Source organism: Parasteatoda tepidariorum, chromosome 8, assembly GCF_982258835.1.
Source record: "Parasteatoda tepidariorum strain Cologne lab strain chromosome 8, Ptep-v5.0, whole genome shotgun sequence".
NCBI lineage: Eukaryota > Metazoa > Arthropoda > Arachnida > Araneae > Theridiidae > Parasteatoda > Parasteatoda tepidariorum.
Window position 1 is genome coordinate 75,890,323 of NC_141762.1, and position 26,880 is coordinate 75,917,202.

General features: G+C 27.5%; 1 protein-coding gene across 3 annotated transcripts; it reads right to left on the reverse strand.

The window, feature by feature from the left end:
• Positions 1-1,702: 1,702 nt before the first annotated feature.
• LOC107452232 (syntaxin-1A homolog) lies at positions 1,703-26,689 on the reverse strand. Of its 3 annotated transcripts, none has more exons than XM_087169171.1 (12): positions 26,581-26,689; positions 24,075-24,145; positions 23,088-23,177; positions 22,146-22,245; positions 19,974-20,036; positions 16,736-16,806; positions 15,182-15,290; positions 14,404-14,474; positions 11,308-11,445; positions 9,297-9,407; positions 5,118-5,191; positions 1,703-1,887 (listed from the first exon to the last, which is right to left on the reverse strand). In XM_087169171.1, the coding sequence occupies exons 2-12, from the start codon at positions 24,108-24,110 to the stop codon at positions 1,866-1,868; spliced, it is 885 nt and encodes a 294-aa protein (XP_087025297.1). In that variant the 5' UTR covers positions 24,111-24,145; positions 26,581-26,689; the 3' UTR covers positions 1,703-1,865. The 3 variants fall into 3 exon arrangements, with proteins under 3 accessions (XP_087025297.1, XP_087025298.1, XP_087025299.1); XM_087169172.1 differs by having other exon boundaries at positions 24,075-24,479; positions 24,849-26,680; XM_087169173.1 differs by lacking the exon at positions 11,308-11,445.
• Positions 26,690-26,880: the final 191 nt, after the last annotated feature.

Here is a 26,880-nt window from a genome sequence, read left to right on the forward strand (position 1 = left end):
AATTATTTTGTGAAGGGTCCGTTTTTAAGTTAAAATATTTTGTGAAGGGTTTGTTTTTATGAAAAGATATTTTAACGGACCCAAATTTCTTCTAAACAGACTCATCATACTTCTTTTACAAATAAAGGTTTTTTTAGAAACAATAATTAAAGTTATGTACAGAAAAAAATTGAGACTAAGAAAAGTCAGGATAATCTATTAAAGAATATTTCAAAAAATATAACCCAACGTAAACTTTGAAAACAAACTATGATACTACAAGTTTAAAGATCCTAGATCACCATATTAAGCAGTGTTGTCATATGGATCGCACTTTGAAATGGATTCTACATCATTCTCCTCAGTTGAGTACCACATAAATTCGTCTTCACCCCCCATCCAAAGATTTCGAAACTCAAAACTTTTAAACGATTTTACAATAACATTTCAATTCACATTTTCCCACGTGCTTCATATCATTACACACATGATGTTTATAGAAATAATAATTTACATACACAGACAGTTGTTGACTTGTACACTTGACAGAAATTTTCTATCTCGTAATAAAAAAATAGAGAGTTGACTTTATATCTAGCAGTGTCGACTTATAGAGTGGAAATTATACCTCCATCGCAATTATTTGAATTAAAAAAGAATATTGTGTTAATGCAAATTTTCATCACCAGCATTTTTGGCATTTCATTTTATGTTGAAATCACTATATAAAACAAAGTCATGTTTGAAAATCTGCAATTCTTATTATCCCTAAATTATAAGTTAAATAAAGTTCTAAAACTTCCAAATAGATAATTGCAGATTACCGAGAAACAATTGGTGCAAAAAAGTTGCCTTGGAATACAGAGCATTTTATGTAGAATCCTTATCTCTTTTCATGTCCTGTGGCACATAAGACTCTCAGTCTTACTATCAACTCCCCCCCTCTCCATCCTGTGCCATGTTAGTTTTGGATGTCTTCTCCATTGCTATTTCTCTGGTGCTCAAGACGACACTAGAAATTCTATCCCTATCTACTCTTAATATGTAGATAAAAAAAAACCTTCTGATTTTAGTTTCTTCCTCGATGGGTCTTATTATTGTTTTCTGGAATACCATTTCATTGGTAATGGTGTTAATCCAAAACATATATTTTGAAAAAATAAATTTTTTTTTTGTGCTTCAGTCAGTTTTAATATTTCTGCACTGATCTTATTAATGATTTACATAAATTTAATATCACTTTGAAAGTCATATCATTCACTATTATAGTCACAAAGACGTAAGACTATTATGTTGCAATTTTCTAAATTACAATTAGTTTTTACGTTTTATTCCACCTTTTATAAATTATGAACAACATAGAAAAGAATTAAAAATTTAAAGGTTTTACTACATAGCAAACATTACATAGTGGGTTAAAAATTACAAGGCTATGAAGCTGAGCATGTATAGTCGTAAACTCAGAATCAGGTCGGCTGTTCAATGCCGGTTATGAAATAAAATATCCTGTTGAAAAAATAAAGTTTATTAATAGGAATGAACTAAAAATTGGACCACCAGGCATAATATCACATTTAAAGCAATGAATAGACACTTTTTTTCAATAGTTTATTGTTGCTCAATAAAGATTCACAACAATTTCTGAAAACTTAGATGTTAAATAACATTTTAAAATATAAATACAATTGGTAGTAAATTTAGCATGCTAGGAAAAATTATTTAAAAAAAAAGAAATAAAAATAAGTTATTACATCAAAAATAAAATTAGAAAATCTAGAACATAAGATGAATAATAAGAAAACAACATATTTCTTAAAAAAGCAAACTTATAGGCTTTGTCCAAAAAAGGCATCAAGTAGGAGAAACTCCCTCATATGACTATATTTTTAGGCTCCAAAAATATACCCCCTAAAGAAGAGAAAAACATTAAATTTGTAATCAAACTTTAACAATTTACATAACATGAGTCATTTACCAATTTGGAGTCAGCATTTTTTTTACTCTTGCTATATCTAGAACAATGATTTTAATCGTTTTTCTTTTAGCGCTACTTTCGGAATAACAACAGTCCTAAAATGCAAAATATCCAATTTTCACAGTCTCGCAAAACATTTTACATTTATTGAGTAGAACTTAAACTGTTAGACTAAATTTTAGTGTGCTTTTTTCAAATAAGAAAAAGTTCCTTATCTGTTAGCTTTATTATCAAAAACTTGCTGTAGTTTCTCAAAATTCAGCAACTTTTTGAGTAGATTCAATGAGCTGTGCTAAAATTTTAAGATTAAAGTGAATTTTCCTCAGATATCAATAATAATGTAATGATTTCAAAAGTTTAGGTGAAATATAGCGGAAATCAGTTTAAAAATTCCAGGAAATGACCATAATACTGTTAAAAGTGCATATTCACAACTTTGAAAGCATGAATTCTTTAAAGTAAAGCCTATAGAGTCAATCAGCATTCTAGATAAAGACAAAATCAGCTAAAAAATAATAGGTTCCAAATTGAGTGCTGGTGTATGCAATAATTTCACAACACACATACTAGAATGTACTTTAAAGAAGATAAAAAATCAATAAGATTATTGAAAATTAATAGACATTGTTGAATATTACAATATCTAAAAAAAATTAGAGCTAAGAGAATTTCTTTTCCAAAGCTTGATATAGTTGATATAGCTAAATAAACATAACTGAAATCCGTTTTAAGATCTTAGACACCAAGAAAATATTTTTCTCATTGATTATTGTAATAAATTTTCTTAAATACATGATTTATAAAAAAGAACCATTTATAAATATAAAATAAAATGTCAAACGATCAAAAGTTCTTGTATACAAAAATTATTAAACCATTAAGTAAAAATAAGGAGGGTTTTTCAGGAAATGAGTAGTCAAGTGCTTTTTGTTAAATATAATTGTTATATCTAAATAACTAATATCTAACTAAAAGATAAATTTAAACATTTTTTTAACCCTATGTCAACATTAATGTAAATTTATAAATTCACATTTAATTATGTATCTAAACAAACTAATCATGTTCTCAAACTCTATTGAGGAAACATTCTAAATATAAGTTTTGAAATGACAAAAACTAATGCTGGAAATAAAGCTTAGGACAAAAAAAAAGGAAAAAAAAATAATGAAAAATAGAAATTGAGATATGTTTTATCAATGTTGCATAGCCTATCATAACAAGTAACACATAAAAATTTTATCTAAATCATTAAAAAAGTACTTAAAGGTCATATGAAAGATACTTAAGTGTCATTAAAGGATCATTTAAATGATACACAAATTTAAAAAAAAGTATCTATACATATACATTTAAAACTTTACTAAGCTAGAATCAAACTTAAGTACCGTATATTCCGGCATATAACGCGCACTTTTAACACAAAAAATAACATTGGAATTTACGGGTGCGTGGTATACGCAGACTATAAAAAATTATAGATTAAAAAAATTTAAATATAGAAAAATACTTTTATTTTAAAGAAATAACATACCTTTACCTATATACTTTATTGATTTTCGTTATTACATAAATAGTTCATTATATTCGTCTTCCGTTATTTCTTCAGGCGCGTCATCACAATCTGTTTCGTCTTCATCATCTGTGTTACCCTCATCCATAAATAAAGTTATTTTCTGATCCGTGCAGATTATTTGAAATGCTGCATTTTTCGAATGATTTTCTAACCATCTCAGGCTTAATTTCATCCCATGCTTTTAATATCCATTCGCACACTGTTTCCAAACTTGCATGGCGCATATGCCCTCCTTTCGTAAAGGTTTTCTCGCCCTCCAACATCCAAGTGTTCCACTGTTTTTTTAAATTGGCTTTAAAAGCAGACGTCCAATGGCTAAACTAATGGTGTCAATCCGCCCGGAATAACTGCCATATCGGTGTTACATTCTTTCAACAATTTTTTTGTATTATCTGTACCTAAACATGTCCCTACACTTAAAGGCTTTCTGGTTTTCTATAGATACTAGACGAGATACTGCACATGTACAATCCAAATTTTTGTGCGCATTATACGAAGAGTATATCTTAAGATTTAAAAAAAGTAATTAGAAATTACGGGTGCGCGTTATACGCCGGGGCGCGTTATGCGCCGGAATATACGGTAAGTAAAAATCAAAAATTAATTTTAAATAAAAATAATGCCATGCTTTAAATAAATACTGATAGTAGATAAATTTGCTTATAATATAACAGAAAATTTATAAATGTTTTGAAACTAATATTTAGAAGACAAAGTACAATCGATTCACTATAACTTCAAATACATAAAGCTTGATTAGTACTGTAACTCGAATATTTTTTTTGTGGTTATAAACATTTTATTAAATTTCAAGTAATTTTTTCTCATTCACATACATGTTTTTTCTATTATCTTGATATTTGAAACACTATTATTCACACTTAAAAGATAACACTATTCATTTAGAGCTAAAAAAATGTAAACTATACACAACCCAGAGGTTTTTTGCCTCTTTCTTGCATTCTATCCACAATAAAAAGATAATTCCTGTTGGAAATGAAGAAACATATTTGTTTCAATCACATAGTTTGCATTGTCATTATCAATAATGAAGTATACAGCATTGGAATTTGAAAATATAACAGTTCCATCTAGAAGCATTCATTGTTCTGAACGAGTTTGAATTGCTCGAGTTGAAGTTGAAAAAATTTTAAATTTGAAGGTAAAATTAATCTTATATAATAATAGAAATCAAACAATGAAAAAGAAAGGTACAGCATTTTCTTCCTTTTAGACTTTTTTTTAAAAAGGTCTTTACATTTGACACATGACCCAGAATATTATTTATATACATTTAAGCTTAAGTAATCAAGTTAGTAACCAATCAAAGCAATTTTACATTTATTTAAATCATTAATGATCATTTTATTGAAATAAAAACTACAAAATCAGATAGGAAAATTACTTTAATATTTTATCATCAAAAATATTTATCTATATATTTTATACTAAAATCAAATAATATGCATTATATTAAAATACCTAAATCGCAAAATTGTATAGATTTTAATGTAAAATAATCATTTTTCACATAAATATACATCTGAAAAATACTATGAAAATTAACTTTTGATTAACATTACTCACTTAAATAACCAGAGTACAATCATGATGATAATAGCGATGACAAAAATAATACATCCTACAGTGAGGTATCTTCTCTAAAAATAAAAGAAAATGTATTCGTTTTTAATAAAAACAAAAAACCTTGGAAGATAAAATATGAAAAGTTTGAACAGAAAAAAAGGATATGGATATATATATATATATATATATATATATATATATATATATATATATATATATATATATATATATATATATATATATATATATATATAATATATATATATATATATATATATATATATATATATATATATATATATATATATATATATATATGATATATATATATATATATATATATATATATATATATATATATATGACAGATTATGGAACATGAACTATTATTAATCCCAGTTCAGCTCTTTAATTCTTTTAATAACATCAAAGTGACAAGAAAAATTGAAAAATCTAAAGCACATCTAAAACTTTTACTATATATAAATAAACAGTTAATTTTTTACAATGAATAAAATTTAAAAAAAAAAACAGTTTTGAAAAATAAAACAATCATTAGTCCTCTTAAATATTTTGAGGTTTTAATAAATGCAAAACATTATTTTTCTTCTTTTATTGTCGGCTATCCCAACAAAACACCACGATAAAGTGCGCAGTTGCAGGAGACGTTTTAAAATTTTCAATAGTAACATAGTTACAAGTTATTCATAAAATGTTATTATGTCTATAATACCCTACAATAATGGAAAATACTCTTTCAGTTCTTTAAATTTTTTTGTAAAATTTCTCAAAAAATACTTAACGGATCATTTTATAACTTTAGAAATGTTCAAGTTATGCACTTTCTCATATTTATCACTAAGGTTTAAAGTTTTCAGAGATTTGGAGACCAGTAATAAATTCTGAACTAAAATAAGTATTTTTGAACATATTATGCCTGGAAATATAGCAATAAACTAGTAACTTGTATTGATTACTTTGGTTGTTATTTGCAATAGCAGCATAAAATGCTGTATACCAAACTTAAATATTTATAGAGATATGGAGATTGTTAGAAAAAAATTATTAATTAATTACAGAATGACCATTTAAAAAAATTGTTTAAGATATAATTATTTAATGTAGTTATTTTATAATGCACGTACATGGAAAATAATGTAATTTTTTTTCTTAATTTTGTAGTGAATCATATTATATAATTAATGAAAAAAGTTTGATTTTAATATCTTGAAACTATAAAAAGTTTCTAGCAATATTCATAGTAGTTTTTATATTTTTTAAAAGGTACCTCTATATAATGAGAGGTTTATCACAATTTTCATTTCATATTGTTCGACAAAATTTAAGAACAAATTTATGATACCTCACAATAATCGTCAGTACATTTAAATGTGAAGGAAAGAAAACAGTTAAAATAAAACAAACTTTTATGAGAGATACCCCACAGTGTCAATGTCATTATTAATAAAATTTGTTTAATAGTCCAAATGAAATTTTAGGAAAGTCCTTTATCATTTTGAGCTATCATTTGAAAATTACAAAAATTACTTAGAAAATTGTTAGAAACTATTTAAATTCTCAAGAAATTCAAATTGAACTTTTTTCATTAGTTACTAACTGCAATTCACTACAAAATTCTGAAATTTTTTTTTTAAGTAGTATGAAAAAAATAAGTGGCTGGGTGGCGCAGTTGGTTTGTCGTTGGCCTTCTGAGCCCAAGCCTGCGGGTTCGATCCCCGGCCCAGACACCGGATTTTCGGGATGTAGAAAATCCTCAGCGGCCATGTCGTATGATTATGCGGCATGTAAAAGATCCCTGGAGAGCCTCATTGGCTCTTGGCATTTCCGGCAAAATTAAATTTCTAGTGCACTTTAGCATCCAAATAGAGTCTCGGTGCTGCCATCTAGTGTGGCAGAAACTAGACGTCCAAATTAACATGACCAACGGTATCTCACCCATTATGGTGGTCCTGAAAGAGTGGATACCACCTCTGGAGAACGCACTAGGTCTGCTCATCGGCAAGACCGATTGTGCAGCTCATTGGAAATAAAAAATAATTTAAAGGATCATATCTAGAAATTTTTTTAAAGAATTTCCTTCAAATTTCAAAATAATAACTTTAGTTATAAATTGAAAATTGCTCCAAAAATTTTGTTTAGCTTTTTTTAATATAAATAAAGTTATAGCAAAAAGATGTAAGACAAAGAGATTACTTTTTAAAAAAAATGTTCATATCTCCAGAAATATTTAAGCTAAATTACGAAATTTTATGCACTTATTGCAAATAATCAAGTAAGCTACAAATTACAAGCCTATTGCTAATTTTCTGCTATAGAGTGCTCAAAAATACTTGTTTTCATTTATGATTTACTCTCGGTCTCTCAAACCAATTCTGAAAGTTATAAAATTTATTGATAAGTTTTAGAAATAACATAATCTAAACACCTCTAAAGTTATAAAATAATTCTCTAAATATTTCTTGAAAAATTAAAATAAGTGTCAAAAACTGTAAGGTTCTCTTCTATTATTGTTGGGTAGTATATTTGTAAGTACTAGAAATGTAAATAATGAAAATTGCAACTAACAGGGGTAATTGTGAGCCCAAGTCAAAATTCCGGAAAATTTCTTGAGGAAAAAAAAAAAAAAATGAAACAAGGTTTTTTCCTTTTTCTCAATATTTCTTAGTTTACTTAAAATATATTTAAAATTTTACACATACCTATGATGACCTGGAGAAGTAATTGTAATTTACAAATATGTCTTTCTTTCTTGAGTTTATGAACTATTTACTGGTAAAAAATGAATATTAACCTTGAATATAAGCTTATAAAGTAGCTCTCTTTACAAACAAATAAAATAAACTGTGTTTTGAAGTTCCACCTTTGAAAATTTGATTTCTGAAAACTTTTGTGATCAATGATTTTTTGAAACATCTGAACCTTCGATCTCCGGAAACTTCCGGATCATGGTTAGCGAAAAATTCGGATTTTTTCTGGAGCACTATCAGCTCTGAACTAAACAATTTAAGGGCTTGGGACAATAAACCACATTTTACATTCAGCTGTTCCGTTGTACAGATTCAAAGATAGTTGCTTTTAAAGTTTCTGAAATTTCAATATAACACCATTATACACAGAAGCATCTTATTGCCTACATGGAAATAAAAATTTCAACTAAAAAGGCACTTTTGAAACATTTAAAAATGTGGCTTATCATTAGATTGTGTTCTATGCCATTCAAATAAAAAACTTAGACTGTAAGTACAATTTTAGTGAATTTCGGAGCATCATCATCTTCTTCAGCACTAAAGAATGCTTTCAGCTAAGGCTTATGAAACATCAAGCTGTTAATGAGAAACAGTTAATAAGAGAATCCATAAAAATTTCTTTATTAATAACATGATTGATCTTAAGTTAGATATAAATAGGTCAATTGAAGAAAGTGTTTCACATAACATAGTTCCTATATATGAGGTAAATATGATTTTATTAAATTACATGTGATAAAATTTCAGTTGCGTTATATTTGATACAATCTGCATGTATTACAAATTTATTTCTAAAAACTGATTTTGAAAAAGAGTTAAGGCCTGTTTACATGGTCCAATTTCCTGAATTTGAGAAATTGGACGGACTTCTCTGTCCAAGAAATTGGATGATTCGTCGACACTATCCAAGTTCTTGAATCTCACTGATTCGTTGAAAGAAAAACTTGCGCATGCGCATTGTTCATATTCAATATTCTAAAATAATACTTACATAAGTTTAAAATTATTAAATAAATTCAAATGAAATCATAATAACACAAATAAACCGCAACAGATCAATTTATTTGGACTAAAATATATGAAAACAGACAACAAAATGACATAGTTTGCTGCCTGCTTGTTGACGTCACAAAACCTAAGACGCTGATTGGTTAAGGGAGAAAAAATTTGGATGGAAAGTAGAACATGCTCTACTATCGTCCAAGAAGTTGAACCAAGTTCTTGGATGGTTGTTTACAAGATCCAAGCTGAAAGCAAAACAAGTTTCCATCAATATCAATCAATCTCTGTCCAACAAATTGGATCGTTTAAACAGGCCTTTAGTTGTATACTACTAAGCAAATTATCATTTTTGTTTGTACAATAAAAATTTTAGTTACTTTAAAAAAAATATTACTATTTTCATACTTACAAATTTAGAGGATCTCATTTGGTTTTCGTATCCTCTGATTTCTCTATTTCCAGACAAACTAAGCTTATCAACAAATACTGAATGCTTATCAATTCTATCCATCATAGTAAACTGGAAATAACAAGTTTGGGTATTTAATAAAAGAAAAGTAAAATGTTTACCTTATAAATCTTTAAAGAATATGGTGAACATTAAGTTATTCCTTTATTTCACTTTTAAACTAGCATACATTAAGAAAAAAAATATGCTTGATTTAAGTAACATAAATTTTTTAAGTGAAACACGATATTATGTTCACAGTTTAAGTTACTGATCATATCTGAGCAGCTTAAAAGTACTGCAAAATGTTTAGAAGACAATGAAAAGCACAGATTTTATTAGTCCTAATCACTGATTATTAATATGTCACTGATTATAATTCTGATTCTAGTACTAAAAATATTTATTTATTTCATATATATATATATATTCTTCTTAGGCACTGCAGCCAGTTACAGGCCAAGGCAGTTTCAGTCAATTAACTCCATCTAGATCTATTCAATGCTATATTTCTCCATCTTTTCTGTCCAGGTCATCTAGATGTGATCCGCCCGATTTTTATTTCCCGCAATTTCTGAATAGTTTTTTTATGGGGTCGGGTTGTTAGTCTCGTGCCCAGCCTGGAGGGACAGGGTGTTCCTCTTCATCGGGTGTCTCCCCATCGGCCTGCCCGGCTATATATACATAGATTTATTTATGTTCATATTTGACATATATTATACACATATATATCTCCAAACAACTAAATCTTATTTTTATTAAATAATAGATCATTTCATTAAGTCCTAACTGCCTTCAAAGACTCACTGCTTCAGGGTTCTTCAACATTTTAGGCACCATTGCCTAAATTTGAAAATCAGACTGTCAGGTTCACTCATAGAGTCAACATCTACCTTCATAGTGAATTTCTAGTTTGATTGCATAGACACCCAGACTAATTTATCATGTTTGGTGCATGCAGAATGATGTGGTCATGTCTGCTTTAATATATTAGTTAAGATTAAATTAATTAAAATTAAGGCAACATATGAATTAACAAAAATTTCTGTACTGTTAAAAAAAAAAAATGAAAATTACTGCTTATAGCAGGAATGGCGAACCAATGGCACGCGACATAATATTTTGGGCACTCCACCAATCACAATTGTTGTTACACTATGAATTGTTATTACACATATGTTATTACGCTATGAAGCATATGTAACAATTAAATTAAAATTCACAAAAAACAAACAAAATATCAAACAATTATTAATAAAAAAATTAAAAATTAATACTAAAAAACAATTAATAACCGTAAAAAAACAAGCTAACAATAAATAACTAGCAAAAAAATCAAAAGTCCTGCTTAAACTAACATCTTAGAACCTAATAGTTATTGGTCATCTAATCTGCAACAACAGAAGTCACATTGATGTTACTTTAAGTTGAATTACTTGTATAACTGAGACATTGCAAAATGTATTTTTTTTCAATGTAAATAGTTTTGAGTTGATAGTATTTAGTATTATTATTTTCCCAAGAATCGCGAAGTCAAAATTATTTGACGGCACGTCTATGACCACATTAAGCAATTTTTTAGAGAAAATGGCACGTTGGTGTATAAAGGTTCGCCACCCCTGGCTTATAGCTTAATGAGACATGTGTAGTTTTGATTACAGCACATTATACCAAAATAAAAAAATTAAATTTTAAGGTATATGATAGTATCTTATAAAATGTCTTTTTGTAACAAAACAATTCCATTTATTTAAAATTGAAATATTTCGTAAGATCAATACGGTATAATAATTTGATAGTAACTAATTTGAAAGGCTTTCAAAATATTAATTTTAACCCAGATAATTTACATCAACTTAATACTGCATTTTTATTTTTAAAGTTACATTAAGTTTATGAATGTTGTCATCAAAATATTGATTAAGTACAAAAATTTCATTAAAAATTCAAGCTAAAAAAATAATTAGCTTACATCAACTTGAACAACCAGAGCAAGTTCAAAAAACATTTCATGCAATTCAGCAAGAGACTTTTCTAGCTTCAAAAAGTCTTCATGTCGTCTCTTTATTTCAGATAAACAATAAAGAGTCATGTCAAAATCAGGAAAAACCTTTAACATAGCAGCTTTTTAATGAAAATTCAAAATACATACCTTATTAAATAAAATAATAAGCTAGAACGAGAAAAATTAAAAAAAATAATTAGCTAAAATTATAACAGCTTTTTTAACAGATAATATAAAGCCCATTAAATTTTAAAATAATATCTATTAATCATAAAAAGTGAATAGTTAAGGCACTGGTCTATCACTGTGAAAGACAGGGAATAAAACCTACCCAGCTTTAGATTAATTACTACCAACTAGTCTGAGAAGTCTGGTACATACAGTGTGCAAAAAAATTTAACATGTCTTCCTAAATAACTTTTGATCTAATGATCACTTTTTCACATTTTAGGACTCAATCTTAATGGTTCAAAGAGGTAACCTCAAATATGCTAATTAATTAGTGCAGATGATATTTTAAGTTACGGAACCCAACAAAAAAATATACTTTCTCTGAATAAATACGCCATTTCTTGACAGATTTGGATTTCTGACTCCCAAAATATAGGGGGTAGCCACAATCTGTGAACTATGGTCCTAATACTTTAGTCGGGAGAGCAGTCCGAAGTTTAGACCCTTAATGTTAGTTTTATTTATTTCTCCATATCTTGAGAACGTTTTAAGCAAAATGAAAAATTTTAGAACACAATTATAAAATCTGTCTGGCCAAAGATAATTCCAAGTAAAATATAACTTTCAGCATAAATTTGCTATTTTTTATTATTTTATTTAATAGTCGAAGAAATTTGAATTGTAAAGTATACAATTTTTTACATTATTTTAAAGAATGCAATTTTAAATGGCAAAATACGAAATTTCAGCAAAATCGGTCGAATAGTTTCTGAAAAATCGAATTTAAATTCGCCTAAAAGCTTTAGAGATATGTTGAGATGCACAAAAAGTAAAATTAACTTTAAGGGCAGTCAAATTTGAAACTCCTCTCCTGACCAAAGTAGCATCCTGACCGTATTTCCTAGGTTGCGGCTACCCTCCATATTTCGATGATTAGGAATAAAAATCGGGGGGAAAAAGTTTTGTTTGTTTAGATGGAGTAAGCTTTGGTATCTGATTTCCCAATTCAAAAAATTGTCCACACTGATTAATTAGCATATTTGAGGTTATCCCTTTATCTTAGTCCTACTTTCCAATCCTAAGATGCAAGCATTAGATCAAAAGCTATTCAAAGTGGTGAATTTATAATTTTGCACACAGTACAACCAGTCTGATACAGAATGTTGCCATATTCCTTTTATCATGTCGTTGGGTTTGAAATTGTGGAACCTTAACCTCCATGACCTGGAGGTTGTTATTTTGTTGTTGTGATTTTATTATTAATAAAAATAAAGCTAAAATCAACCAGCATCAATAAGAACTACAAAATAGAGTCCCAGCAATTTATGTTAAGTATTTAAAAAAAACAATTGCCAACAAAGATCACTGTAATTAAATTTTCCAATCATTACATCCCACTTATTGTTAGAAAAGGAAAAATGTTAATATTGAGATCATAATTGAATATTTAAATTTTGTGATGCTACGATGATAACTATACTGACACTAAAAGTCTTTTACTATGATCTCCTGCCAATTCTTTTTTCATAATTAGTCAAAAAATATTTCGTTTTGGTAATTGTTTATACTGATCCCAACTACCATTGATTTCAGTTAAAAAACAATAAATCAGAGACAAAAATCTTTTAAAAGAATTTAATATTACAATTTAGTATATTAAAATATACTTTATTCTTTGCTTTGTGTATGTCAGTCAATTATCCTCAGATTTGACCCTTTACTATTTGGAAAACATAGTTTTAACTAAATTTCATTATAAGATAAATTTTTTAGAGGCAACAAATTCTTTCATTTTATAAAAAGTAAACATTTAATTTCCATCATACAATTTTAAATTTCTGTCTACCTTGAACAAATGCTTATGGCTGTTTGATATGGCTTTTATGTTCTTTATGGCCTATGTTATGAGTGTTATGTAAGGTTAGCAGCAAAGTTTTTTAAAAATTTCAGGAACTTCTTCAAAAAATTTTAAGTAAATTTTATGGGTAATATATGATTTTTCTAGGATAAAAACAGGTCATGCCATAGTTTATTACATAACAGAAGATTATTCCTACTCATCTATACACATCAGAAATAATTGCAAGTCATAAAATAAATTTCTGAAATTTATTAAGTCAAGAATGAAATCTCACAAGTGTAAAAATGAAGTATCATCTGTACATAGAATACATACAATTAGCAAAAATTAAGGGCATAATTCAAGAACAGGCAAAAGTGAGAAAAAATCAAGAGAAAAAATAAATAAACACCAACTTGGAAAAATTAAATATACTTCATTAAATCCAAAACAATTTGTAAATTAAAATGTAATGCCAAATAAAAAATTAAGGAATATTTGACTAAAACATTATGAACTTAAAACTATTATAAGCGATACATTTATTAAAAAAATACACAATCTCATTTCTTTCCTATTCTTATCAGATTAAGTATACAGAAAATGTTTTAATAATTTATGAAGTAAAAATATGCCAGACAAAAACAGTATCAATTTAAATATTAACAAAAATAACACTGTCTTAAATGGTATATACTTTAAACAATTCAAATTCGCATATTTCTGATATTTATATGTACAATTAAAGTACACAGAAAAGTTTCCAAAATCATTTATAGAAAAATAAATTTAATGTCAGATGAAACTGAAGGAAATCATGACAAAAATCTTGCCAACTTAAGTTACATATACTGTAAACAATTCATTTTCTCATCCTCTGCCTAAATCAATTGTTGAGACCACACTCAATCTTGCACTGGAATCCCTCAGTCGTTGGTGGGAAGAAACTAATGTGGTAGTAAATCTGAATAAATGAGCCACTCATACAAAATACATTTAAAATGCTTGTTTTTCTTTTCAATATACAACTTTTTAGGTCAGGAAATAATTACCGTTTGAATAAATATATCAGTCTTCAGTCCCATAGCTTCTTCAAAATCTATCCTTGCTAAATCAGCTCCAGCTAATAAATATAAATACAGCAGTTGAAAAATGACTGTGCAGCAATATCAAAATAAATAAAATAAATGTATAATTAAAATTTTATAAATTTTTCTCTGAATTGCATTTAAGGGAGTCAATATCACCCTTCTTCTTACCTGATTCTGTAACTATAAGGGCTACCAATAGATCCCATGCCTTATTTTGTGGTATGAATAAATTAGTGCTTTAGAAAGCAAGGTTTCTTGATAAATATACCAATAAAATTCACACAATAAACATATTGTTTAAAATACATACTTATGAGCAACAAAATTTAAAAAAAAAATATTGCGATTATTTCAGGTAAATAGTCAAGCTTTGCACCTTGCTTTAACTACAGTTAGTTCTGCATAACAACACTCCCATTTTTAAAAACTATGTTTATAATCTTTAAAAACATGCTAAAAATTTTCTATGGCTGCAACACAGCAAATAAAGCACTGCACATACAAAAAATTTACAAAAGTGTATACATTATTTTTAATTATTAGTAAAAACTGTAAAATTCTTTTCTTTATTAATAAAATAATTTTTTTAAAAGAAATTAAGAATATATATATATAAAAGTTCCATACCAATACATTATTTTATATTATTAGTAAAAACTAAAAAATTCTTTTTTTTACTAATAAAATAATTTTTTTTAAAAGAAATTAAGAGTATATATATATAAAAAAAGTTCCATACCAATTTCTGCACGCCTCCTGACCTGAGCTTTGCATTTATCCTTATACTCTTCTTGAATACTGTAATAACGAGTAATAATACTTGCCAGTTTCTTTTTCACATACATAATCTAATAAAAAACAATAAGTAAGCATTGAAAAATTATCCCCATAATTACTCTTTTGGAAATTTTTTAAAAAGAAATTCTCTCTAGTTTCTTGAAAAGTAACTCTTTCCAAATGACAAAAGTAAAATACAATTAATACATAGTCATAGTTTTACATAGTTGTATTTATTTGTAGTGGATCATTAGACTTGTAGATTAATTATTTGTGAATTAAATATTCTTTCGATAAGTAAAAATAATTAAAAAATTTTTGAATGCAGAATTTTTTTTTAATTTCAAATATTTTTCTTTAGCTACTTAAATTTAATGATACTCTAGATATTATTATTTGCTTTTTTTTTAAAAGAAAAAATAGTATACCAGAGCATGTTTCTGTTTACGACTTTTTTATATCAACTATTTCAGCTGTTTTAGATAAGGTTTATGAATTAAAAATCACTATATTGTTCAAAATGTTTCAATTAATTAAAAAAAAAAAATCAGTGAATGAAATTCAAAATTCTCCACAATCAAGCTATTTTCTCCTTTCTTCGTTTTTCCATTTTGAAGGACCCAATAAAAAAAACTCTTTCCACACTATTTATATTAAATTGTATAATATATAATTTCAAAATGCATAGTCAAAAGTTTTTAAAATTGTTTTAATTCATAAAACATGTTTATAACACTTGATATTATTATAGAATCCAAAACAGCTTAACATTAAATTAATTCTATTTTTAAGACCCATATTGATTATACTGCTTCTCTTTTTTTATAATATATTTAAAATAACAAAAAAAAATGTTATTTTCATGACTTGTTTTTCTTCTGTTTGTAAAAGACACAATTTTCAATATCATGGTATATATTCAAGAAAAATCTGATAAAAATATTTTATTTTAAAAAAGATACATTAGATTTTCAGGAACAAAAAAAATTCAAATGCTAAAGTACATTGCAAGATTGATATACTATGATTCAAAACCAATTGATGTCAGCATTTTATAAATCCCTTTTTTATCTAAAAAAATGCAAAAAGAAAACTGAAAAAGTGTGGTTTATGGTTTAAGTGAATTTTAAATATAACGAAAACATGCATGAATTTTCAAAATATTTCAAATCAAGAAAAATAGCAAGTTTTTGGAAAAAATTCTTTCAAAGACAGTTAAAACTCATAAGTAATGACTATAACAGAAGTGAAGGAATATATTTTTCGTTAGTTTGAACTTTTTTGACTCTTTACAAATGACATAACCATTTATACTATTCAGTACAAACCATTTGTACAGCTTGTATGAACACAAACACTATCAGTAAAAAAAAAAAAAACTATATAGTTGCTTTTTTTTAACAAATAAAAACATAGTCCTATCCATAAAAAGTACTAATTTTAGATGAATCTAATCCTTTACTTATTAATAACTCATTAACTTATAGTAGAAAGTATTTATAGGACTAAAATATACTTGAGTATTAAATATGCGCAGTTCAGTTTCAGATCCAGTAAATTTTTGTGGATCAAATTTGCTTTCCATATCTGAAATATAAAATAACAAATTAAATAAAAAAAATCTTAATTAACCTCAATAACTTCCCCTTTTCAAAAATATTTCCTTAAACATTTAACAAATTTCTAAAATCTGATTTAGATTTTATGAGCCTAGACAGCCCAAAAAATAACTTTTTAAACATTAAAAATTTCTATCACATTTTCACAAAACTGTGACTTCTCCAAATTAGTTTCATTTATGTTTTTGTAATCTTCTTTGAAATCTATGAGAGGGATTTATTAAAAAGGATTTAAACTTTACTAGAAATTTTAAAACATAATTAGAATAGATTTTTGTGCAAGCTTAAGTTGGCACTTAAATAAAATCAAAAGACATACGATACTTCTAAAAATTGATTAACTACATTTTATAATTGAAAATAAAATCTCAAAAAAAAGGTACAAGGAAAAAAAGGTTTAATTTAATTAAAAAATTATAAGAAAAGCTGTTTATGCTACCTGCTGCCAATTGTTTCCTTAACATTAAGAAGAAAAAAAATCTGACAAATTTATAAACTAACAAAAACTATTAGCAGAAATACAAACTTGTTTTATTATAAGAAACAATGAACTTTAATCAATAGCTCACTTCTACATAATAACCATTAATCATAGAAAGATGCAGGTTATATGAAATTCATGTCCATTTTCTAATAAAACATTATAAATTTCGGCACAGATAAAACTAAGAAAGAATCCTACCGCAGAGAAAATATAAAAATTGATCCTTATATAATTGAGATAATCATGTATTCAACACAAAATCAATGAACAAGGAGAATTAAGAATTTTAAAAACAATTTTTGTTTAGGGAAAAAGATGTCTATGTTAGCTCTAGTTCCTGCAAGCAATTTAGCATTTATACATAGTTTGCACAAGTATGGTTAGTATGCACCTATTGATACCATAAATAAATGATTTTGCAATAAATTCAATATTTTGAGCGACTATTAAAATGAAAAATAAACTTTAAAAGAAAATAACAAATTAGGAGGCATCTATCAAACTTTCTATTTTAAATACCATTTTATAAAAGTGAGATTAGTTATCATAGTGAATAAACCAGTTTAGTACATAATATGTTCTCCGATTTTTTTCTGACAAAAAAAGAACAAAATATTTATAAAAATTTTAATTTTAAACATTAAGTTCATTTTTGTCATTAATGCCATATTTAATGGAACCAATAAGTTTTAATAGAATGAATTTAATAAAATGTTTTAAATTTTATATTTTAAAATTAAGTAACAAATTATTTCTACAATTGTTTAAGCGACTGGTCTTGAATCGAAAAATAAAATATAAATAAATGAATCAGTTGAATCTAAAATTTTAAATAACAATTACACTAAAAAGCATTCATTGTTGCAATTATATTAATATCACAAATGTAAAGTAACAAAGCAATGATAATAGGTGTATTTAACAAACAAAATGTTAAATTTTAAAAATTGATTATTTTAATATTATCAATAAAAATATTATCAAAAAAAATATTTTTACAATTCAATAAATTATCATCATGATCAAACTACAGTGGGTGATCGGTTAACGAACAGATCGGTTAATGAACAGATCGGTTAACGAACACTTTCACGAAAGATTTTTGTGTTCGGTTAACGAACACATATTCGGATAACGAACACTTTCAAGAAAGATTTTTTGTGTTCGGACAACGAACACATATTCGGATAATGAACAAAACGAATTCTAACGAACACTTCTCGGTCTGAAAAAAAAAGTACTATTAAACGTTTGTTATCATTTTGCATACAAAATAAGATCACTGAAAGGAGAAATATTTAAAGCATTCTTAGTATTGATAATTACTAAAAGAAACTTGAATTAACAATGAATTTAAATTTAAAGGTCATTCAATAATTATTATTATAAAGCTTAAAACACTTCTCGTTTACCACTCTGAGAATCCCAGAGCATTAAAAAAAAATTCCATAATTAAGAACAAACTGCCAGTAATGTGGAGATCGAATCAGAGGGCATGGGTCACGCAGAAAATGAATGGCTATTTCAAAGAATGGCTATTTGAAATTTGTGCCCCGAGCATCAAGGACTACCTTGATACCAATGACTTGCCGTTGAAAGCACTGCTGCTATTGGACAGTGCACCAGGACATCCAAAGGATCTTGAAGATAATTTGTTGACAGAATTTCCTTGGCTGACAGTTCAGTTTTTACCTCCGAATACGACTTCGCTGATTCAGCCGATGGATCAGGAAGTTATTGCAGCTTTCAAGAAATTGTACACTCGGGCGCTGTTTCGTCGGTGTTTTGAAGCAAGCTAATTCTCCTCAACAATGACTTGAAAAAAGTCTAGGAAAGAAAAATTTTGACATTCTTGAAGCTATTCGTATCTTTCAAAAGGCGTGGTCAGAAGTCACACAGCGCCAGTTGATTTCTGCTTGGCGGAAGCTGTGTCCATCCTTCGTTCAGGGAGATGGAGGTGATCAGGGAGATACCCCTGAAATTATGAATGAAATTTTGACAACTGCTAGAGATCTGGAATTTGAGGTGAACGAGGATGACATAGAAGAGCTCATAATGGGACATGTAGATTAACTGACGACAGAAGAACTCCAAGAAATTTTGAATGAAAAACACCAAGAAACACAGCGAAATGTGTCTCCTTCTGAACAAAAGGAAGACGAAAGAGGGTACTAATGCCGACATCTGCCGTTAAAGATCTTTTGAAAAAGTGGGAGGATGTCAGAGAAATGGTCTTAGAATGGCACCCAAACTAAGCTGATGTCAGTAAGGTTGGGGATTTTTACAACGACAATGCTATTAATTACTTCCGGAAAATCTTGAAAGAGAGAGAAAAGCAATCGACATTGGACATGTTCTTCAACGCCCCATAAGCAAAAAATGAAAAGGACTGATTAATATGCAAGACTATATGTATGTATTACTTTTTAAAAAACTTAATAAGAAATTATAATTTTTAGGGTCTCCAGAACGAATTAATCGATTTCACATAGAAGTCTATGGTGAATCGATGATCGGTTAACGAACAATTCGGATAGCGAACATAGTCTTGGAACGGATTATGTTCGTTAACCGATCACCCACTGTAATTTCATTTTTAATAGAAATAAAAAATATATCTATGTAAAAAATAAGAAAACAAATTTCTTTACCTCTTTCTTTATTCACAAGTTCAGTAATTGATGCCTTAATACTATCATAATGAGGATAAAGGGCTATAAAAAAATAATTTCATCAAAAATTGCAATTAGATAATCTTTAAAAATGTTTTACGGTTTGATATCTATAAGACATACAGAATAAATCAAATGAAATCACATTATTTAAAAAAAAATTCGTATATATATATATTGACATTCAACATAATGACAAAATTTCAATGTATATAAAGTTCAACTTGCATTTTTAAATTAATTCAGAAAATTTAAGTATTGTAACATTTATTTCATTTAATAAATTTAAAAAAAAATATTTTTTTTGAAAATTAATGATATTTTGTAAGAGGTTTGTGAAAACAAGCAAGCAAAAATGTGCAAAGAAAAGTGAAATCTTTTGGTTACTGTTCCTTTAAAATAACCAATGAATTATACTTAGTAATTTCTAACCCTGTAAGTATATTACATAATGACATTTTTTCTTAGTATTCTATTGATATTCACCAGTGTTATATTAGGTATTTATGTTATGATACTTTTAACAATTGATATTTTGTAAGAGGGTTATGTAAATAAGCAAGCAAAAATGTGCATAGACAAGTGAAATCTTTTGGTTACTGTTCCTTTAGAATAACCACTGAATTATACTTAGTAATTTCTAACCCTGTAAGTTTATTACATAATGATATTTTTACTTAGTATTCTATTGATGCTCACTGGTGTTATATTAGGTATTTATGTTATGATACTTTTAACAAATGTTAACTTTATTTGAACATATGCTAGTGAAATATATTTAAATTGTATTAAATAAATTGAAAAGTGAATTAAGTAGTCAAAACATTTTGAAACTGACAACAACCAGAAGAGGGAAAATCCTATCTTTAAATCAAATGCAATCAAGGTTGAGTCAAAGAATATAGAAAGGAGAAGTCCAGCTCTTCGAATACATATCCAACGAGGGGAACTGCTCAGTTCGGTACGCTATACCAGAAGAACAACATACAGGGTGAGCAACATACTCAGATTTAGCACAGTGTCATTTGAACTAAGTTCCAGAGCATGCGCATATGAAGCAAAGAGACAGTAAAGAGGAATGTCACCTGTGAACCTGTTGCCAGACAACTCTACATGCATGGTTGAGTAAACAGCTTCCAGCCAACTGCCATTTTATTGTTTCTTTCTATACCAAAATGTGTTACCAGATTTAATTAACATGAATGATATAAATGTAATTTCGAATGAAAGTCTTAATTAAAAGTACAGTACTGTTTGTCAATAGTGTAAAAACACAGAACAAACCAAAGATTAAAAAAAAGAGAAAACTTTTCTTCCTTATCTCAACGCTTTCCGATTCCTAGGGCTGGTTAGGAAGAGAGGAAGGGCAAACCTGTTTATAGAACCTTTGCTGTTGTGCCCCTAAATGCTATTTTTTCCTTCATACACAGGTACCACACCTTACCTTGGGGAACTAGTTTACATTATGTCAATGAAAGCTAAATTTCTTCCCCTATGCATGTTCTTTGGTTGAGTACTCAAATGAAATACACATATAAGTGACCCTCGCGAACCATTACTAATTTAATTTGATGATTATAATGAAATATGACCAAAATTTTATCTAAACTGAAAATATTTTTGTCAATATTTCCCTATGAAAAAAAAATAGTAAAGACATACTGAAAATAGGGATAATAATATAAACATAGTTGTCAGTAACTTCTTGAATAATTTTTCAATTATAATTCATTTTTTAGTTAAAATAAGCAGATCAATGTTGCATTTTACATTTTATAAGCAATTAATGATGGTTTTGTTTTTTCATTTCAACAATCTATGTGTTGCTTTTGTACAAAAAGTTTTTTTTGAATAGGCTAAGATGGTGTTTAGATTATTACATCTAAAATTACTAGAACTAAAAAAGAAATAAAATTCATTCAAGAATAATTGACAATTATAATTTTAAAAGTATAAATGGAAATTTCTTTGGAAAAATATTGCATAATATCAAATATTATTTCCTGTATTCATTGTTAATATTTATTAATAAATAATTATATCTGGCATTTTATTGTGATTATCATACCTACAAAAAAAGTGGATTAATTGTTTTCACGTCTAATTCATTACATTAATTCATATTTAATTTTTTCAAGCAAGAAAAAATACCTGCATCTGTTTGACTGAACTCCAGAATATCACTTTGAAGCCTAACAAGTTCAGATATTTTTAAATCAAGGTAATTGAATTTGCCATTCATTTCTTGAATCTAAAATAATTTAGCAGCTTTTATTAACTAAATATTTGAATACACAAACATTAAATAGCAATAACAACTAATAATTATATCAAGCTTCAAACAAAATTTCATTAACAAACAAACCATAATTCTAAAATTGAAAATCCAGAGTAGAAAAATGTTAATGATAATGTAAATTGGGTTTAGGTTTAACATTATAAAGCTTTAAAGCTGAATATTTAGAAATCACACATCTACTATGCAGTTTAACTGTTTATTGCTGATGATAAAATAAAAATACCTTCTCTAAATCAATTAGCTAATTTAACTACTTAAATGCTTTAATTATTAATAAAAAAACTATATCATTAATTAAAAAAATAGGTTATCAAATTTAAAAGACTAATAAGTAAGCTAAAATGATTAAATTTGAGTTATTTTAAAACTGAACTAAAACCTAACTCGTTCCTATAAATTTCTAATCCAAAAACTTCTAATAAATTCGGAAGTCCCTATCAGTTTATTCCACTGAAAAGTTTAGCCATTACATAAATCTGAATATTTGAATCTTATTTGAATGTTTTTCTCAAGTATATTCTAAAAAAAACCTTTGTCTCTCATCTCCTTTCTTGATTTATTGACATAATAAAATAGTAAATATTAAAATGTATGAATGATATAGTTTAACTTCAATATAGTCCAATTTTCCAATGACAAATGTTATTCCAAAGGACAGACTTTAAAATTATAAAATAGCACATATGCAGTATAAAAAAGCCATTAAACCCCAAACAACATACATTCAATACATATTCTTGATATTCTGTAAAATTCAGCTTCATAAATGATAATTACTCACTAAAATTAATTACCTTGCTTAGATAATCCAATATAAATTCTCCATTTTCATCTATGATAGGATCATCAAACCTAGCACTTATAAACTTTGGTTTCTCACTTTTCTGAAAGAAATATAGATTACTTGATAATCGCTTATATTATACAGATATTTTAAAAATTAACATGCTTTATAAAAACAAAAATATTGTAAAAAATTCAAAAATGAAACAAACATGATGTTGATAATCAAAATTATTATATAATATCTAAACTTCTTCAACCCTAAATTTCAATGAAAAAATAGGTCACTTTTATAGAAGTTATAAAATAAGTTGTACGATAGTTATGAGGGGATCTTCCAGTAAAAAAATCCTGATCTGCACACTTGACATTTGTCTTTCAAAACTATCGACTTTTTTATAAAACATAAGTGAAAGAATGTTCGGTAATAGGATGACTAATGAAAAAGATTCACATCAGAGGGGGCAGATCGAAATATAAGCAAGGGAAAACATATCAAAAACCATACAAATTATTAAAGAATAAGGCAATACCAAAAAATCTAAGCCTGTTTGATTGCATTGCAGAAGGAAACTGAAAGGAAATGAAAAGTTATTGAGAAAAACATATCCAAGTTTCCCCAAGCAATTGAACTAGTTAAAATGTCTTTAATCCCACTTTCTACAAAAGTGATTTGCCAATGTTTTTTTTTCTTCACTTGAAATCTTAATTTGTTTTTCTTGACTTCTTGATACTTTGTAACCCCTAAGGTGCAAGCTTCATCACTTCGTTTTTGATAAGAATTTTTATAATATATATTCAGGGGTGATTGCGAGCCCAACTCAAAAATCCTGAATTAATTTTTACACTACAAAAAGAAAAAGGAAATAGGTTAGTGCTTTTTAGCTGCAACAATTTCAATTCTAAAATCAAAAGGAATAAATAAAAATTTAGTACAACTCATAAAATAAATGTAAAAAAGTGATAGACATATGCAAGGAAGATTAAAAGTCTCTTACATTATGAAATTCTGCCAGTCTGTTTCTCATAGCCATTTTGTTTTCTTTTTTTCCTCTCCAAAAATAAAATACTGTAAGACAAAAAGATAAAATAAATCAAAATTTAATTTATAAAACTATTTTCAATTTATAGAATTAGTTTCAATTTAAAAGAAAAACCAAAAGTAATAAAAATATTGCATAATAATACGATTAGAACTTTTAAGATAAATATGTTTTCATTCACATTCTTCCATTTACTTAAACTTCTTATAAGCTGACAACGACAAAATGAGATTTTTTCCTAAGTTAGCATATAGTTTATCTAAAGTAAGAGCTCCCCTAGCCAATCATCTGGACAAGTGGAGGTGACAATGGTAATGAGGTATAACTATTTCAAGTAGGGGTGAGGGGGACACATTTTCGCTCGTGTCGGCGTGAGAAAGGAAATCCTTTGCTTAGCTCTATTAGCCCTGAGTGAAAAGAAGCTACTTTCCTGAAGTGGGATCAAAATATGTAGTTTTTTTTTAAATATTATTTCTCTTGCAGAAAAATTGCAGAGAATTCCCTTCTGCATCTATAAAAAAGTAAAATTTTAAATAAAGGATCTAAAAAAATTTTATACATTAAAACTAACTTTTAGTGTTTTGACTAAGGAGCTGCAAATAGATTTTGTTCTGAGGTCAGTAAAACCTGTGTCCAGCCTTGAACACTTCAGTAAACTAAACCATGATTTATTATATAAATAATTAAAGGCTAAGTTAATATAGGATAACTATTATTATTTTTTGTTGCTTTGTAATGGAATATGGCAGGGGTAGCCTGGATGGTAGGACATTGAGTCCATGTCTAAGAGGTCGTGAGTTTGATTTTGGTCAGCCAAAAACTCCCTGTGTAGTAAATGGTGACTAGTGCACATTAAAACTGCCAGGTCACAAAATCCTCTAATTTCCCATAACAAATCAATACCTATGGGGGTACTGAACAGCAGATTGATTGTTCTCTGGTACTGACCAACATTACAAACTGTAAGTGAATGGATGTATGTATAGGTTCAACTTTTAAAACGGGTTGTGACATGTGTATGGCTCAAGTTGTATTCTTGGACGTAGATGGTGCCACTTAAAAACTGGAAATGCACCCTCTGCACTTCACCAAGCAATCTTGCTGGTATTGGCAAGTAGCATTAGAGACAAAAACAACATATGTCAACAACATACATCATACTAGTACGTATAGGGAGAATCAACAGAGGATTCAAACAAGTCAGAAAAAAAGGAAACAAGTAAGATTTCATGAAGAAAAAAAAGCTAGAATAAAAATTTGCACAGCATGAATACGTATAAAATTAAAAGCTATTATAATTAAGCAGTCTTTAGACCGCTAGCATCTGTCAGAGACTTCCGGTGACATTTTGACAAGTTGCAAAGTGTTTAACATCCATTATTTGATCACTTTCGCATGTGACCTATTACACATTTTATGGATGGTAGCAACCTGAATCTGTTCAAATAACCAGCAAGACAGACATGGAAAACTCTATGAAAAATATGAGGCATATAAACATACAATAATTTAAATGTTACATAAGAAAATGAAATTCTAAGTAGAGAGTGGCACGGGGAAAAAAAGTAACACAGATTAAGGATTGTCAATCAAGATGTTCATCTGGCATTTACTGAAATTCACATAATACAGCTTGAAATTTCCAAGAAGATATGTACCTAGACCACTGGGTTTTCCAATGTTAAACCCAGTTCCTAAAAAGCATACATATTAGAAAATGTGTGCGGTATTTCCATACCATTATTTGTCTTTTCAAACTACCATCAACAAGGCGCCAAAGGGATTTTAAACTTACAGAATGTTTAAAAAAACAGATAAAGGTTTGTCCGGGAGTGGCTACAAGTTATACCCTTTAAGTTAGTTATTTTCTTGCAGGCTACTGCTCTGAAGTTACAAAAACTTAACGATCCATTTGGCATAGATCACAATAAGGAATTATTATCAAAAGTTTTGCTAGTGCTTAAGTAATAGTAGTACTAAACACCATTTCAAAGGTGAATAATTCTCAATTATTATTAACTCTATTAGTACTTTTTATTAGTATTAGTATTCTCTATTAGTATCGAATTCAAAGACAGTGAATACAAATTGGCAAATAAGCAGCAACCAAACTTCAGATGTTCCTTGTAGAAAACCAAGGAAATAGAGAAAACAAGTGCAAGCTAATAAACGAACAGAAAACACTTCAAAAATAATTAGAAATTATATAACAGAAAATAATTTAGTAAGTAATACTTCTTTATACTTCCCTATTAATTTGTTTGCAGGAAAAAAAAATCCTAGAAATTTTAGAGAGTACAAGTTATTGATTGAATAATTTAAATCCGATCAATGGAAAAATAAAAAATATATTTATATAATTGCCGATAAAATTAGCAGTTTTATTTCTACTTAAATTTAATATGGATAACGTTTACTGTTTCCTTAACATTTTTCAGAAAATCTTCAACTCGATACAAACTTTTACATTATTCTATAAGCTTCTATTCCAGCTTAAAAGTTTTGTACTTTTTAGAATCAAAATCACAGAAAGGAAAATGAAGAAACAAGACCGAAGAAATTGTTTACTACTTATAATATAGCTTCCGGTTGTTTATTTCTGCTTGACTTAAAACTGATTTTATTACTGTTGAATATAAATTAATTTAAATTTCATGCATTTTACTTCTGCTATCTAGTTTAAGAAGCATACTAGTTATTTTCAAAATTATATGAAGATAAATCAAGCTTATGGACGCATTTTTTTTAAGATCTGAAATTG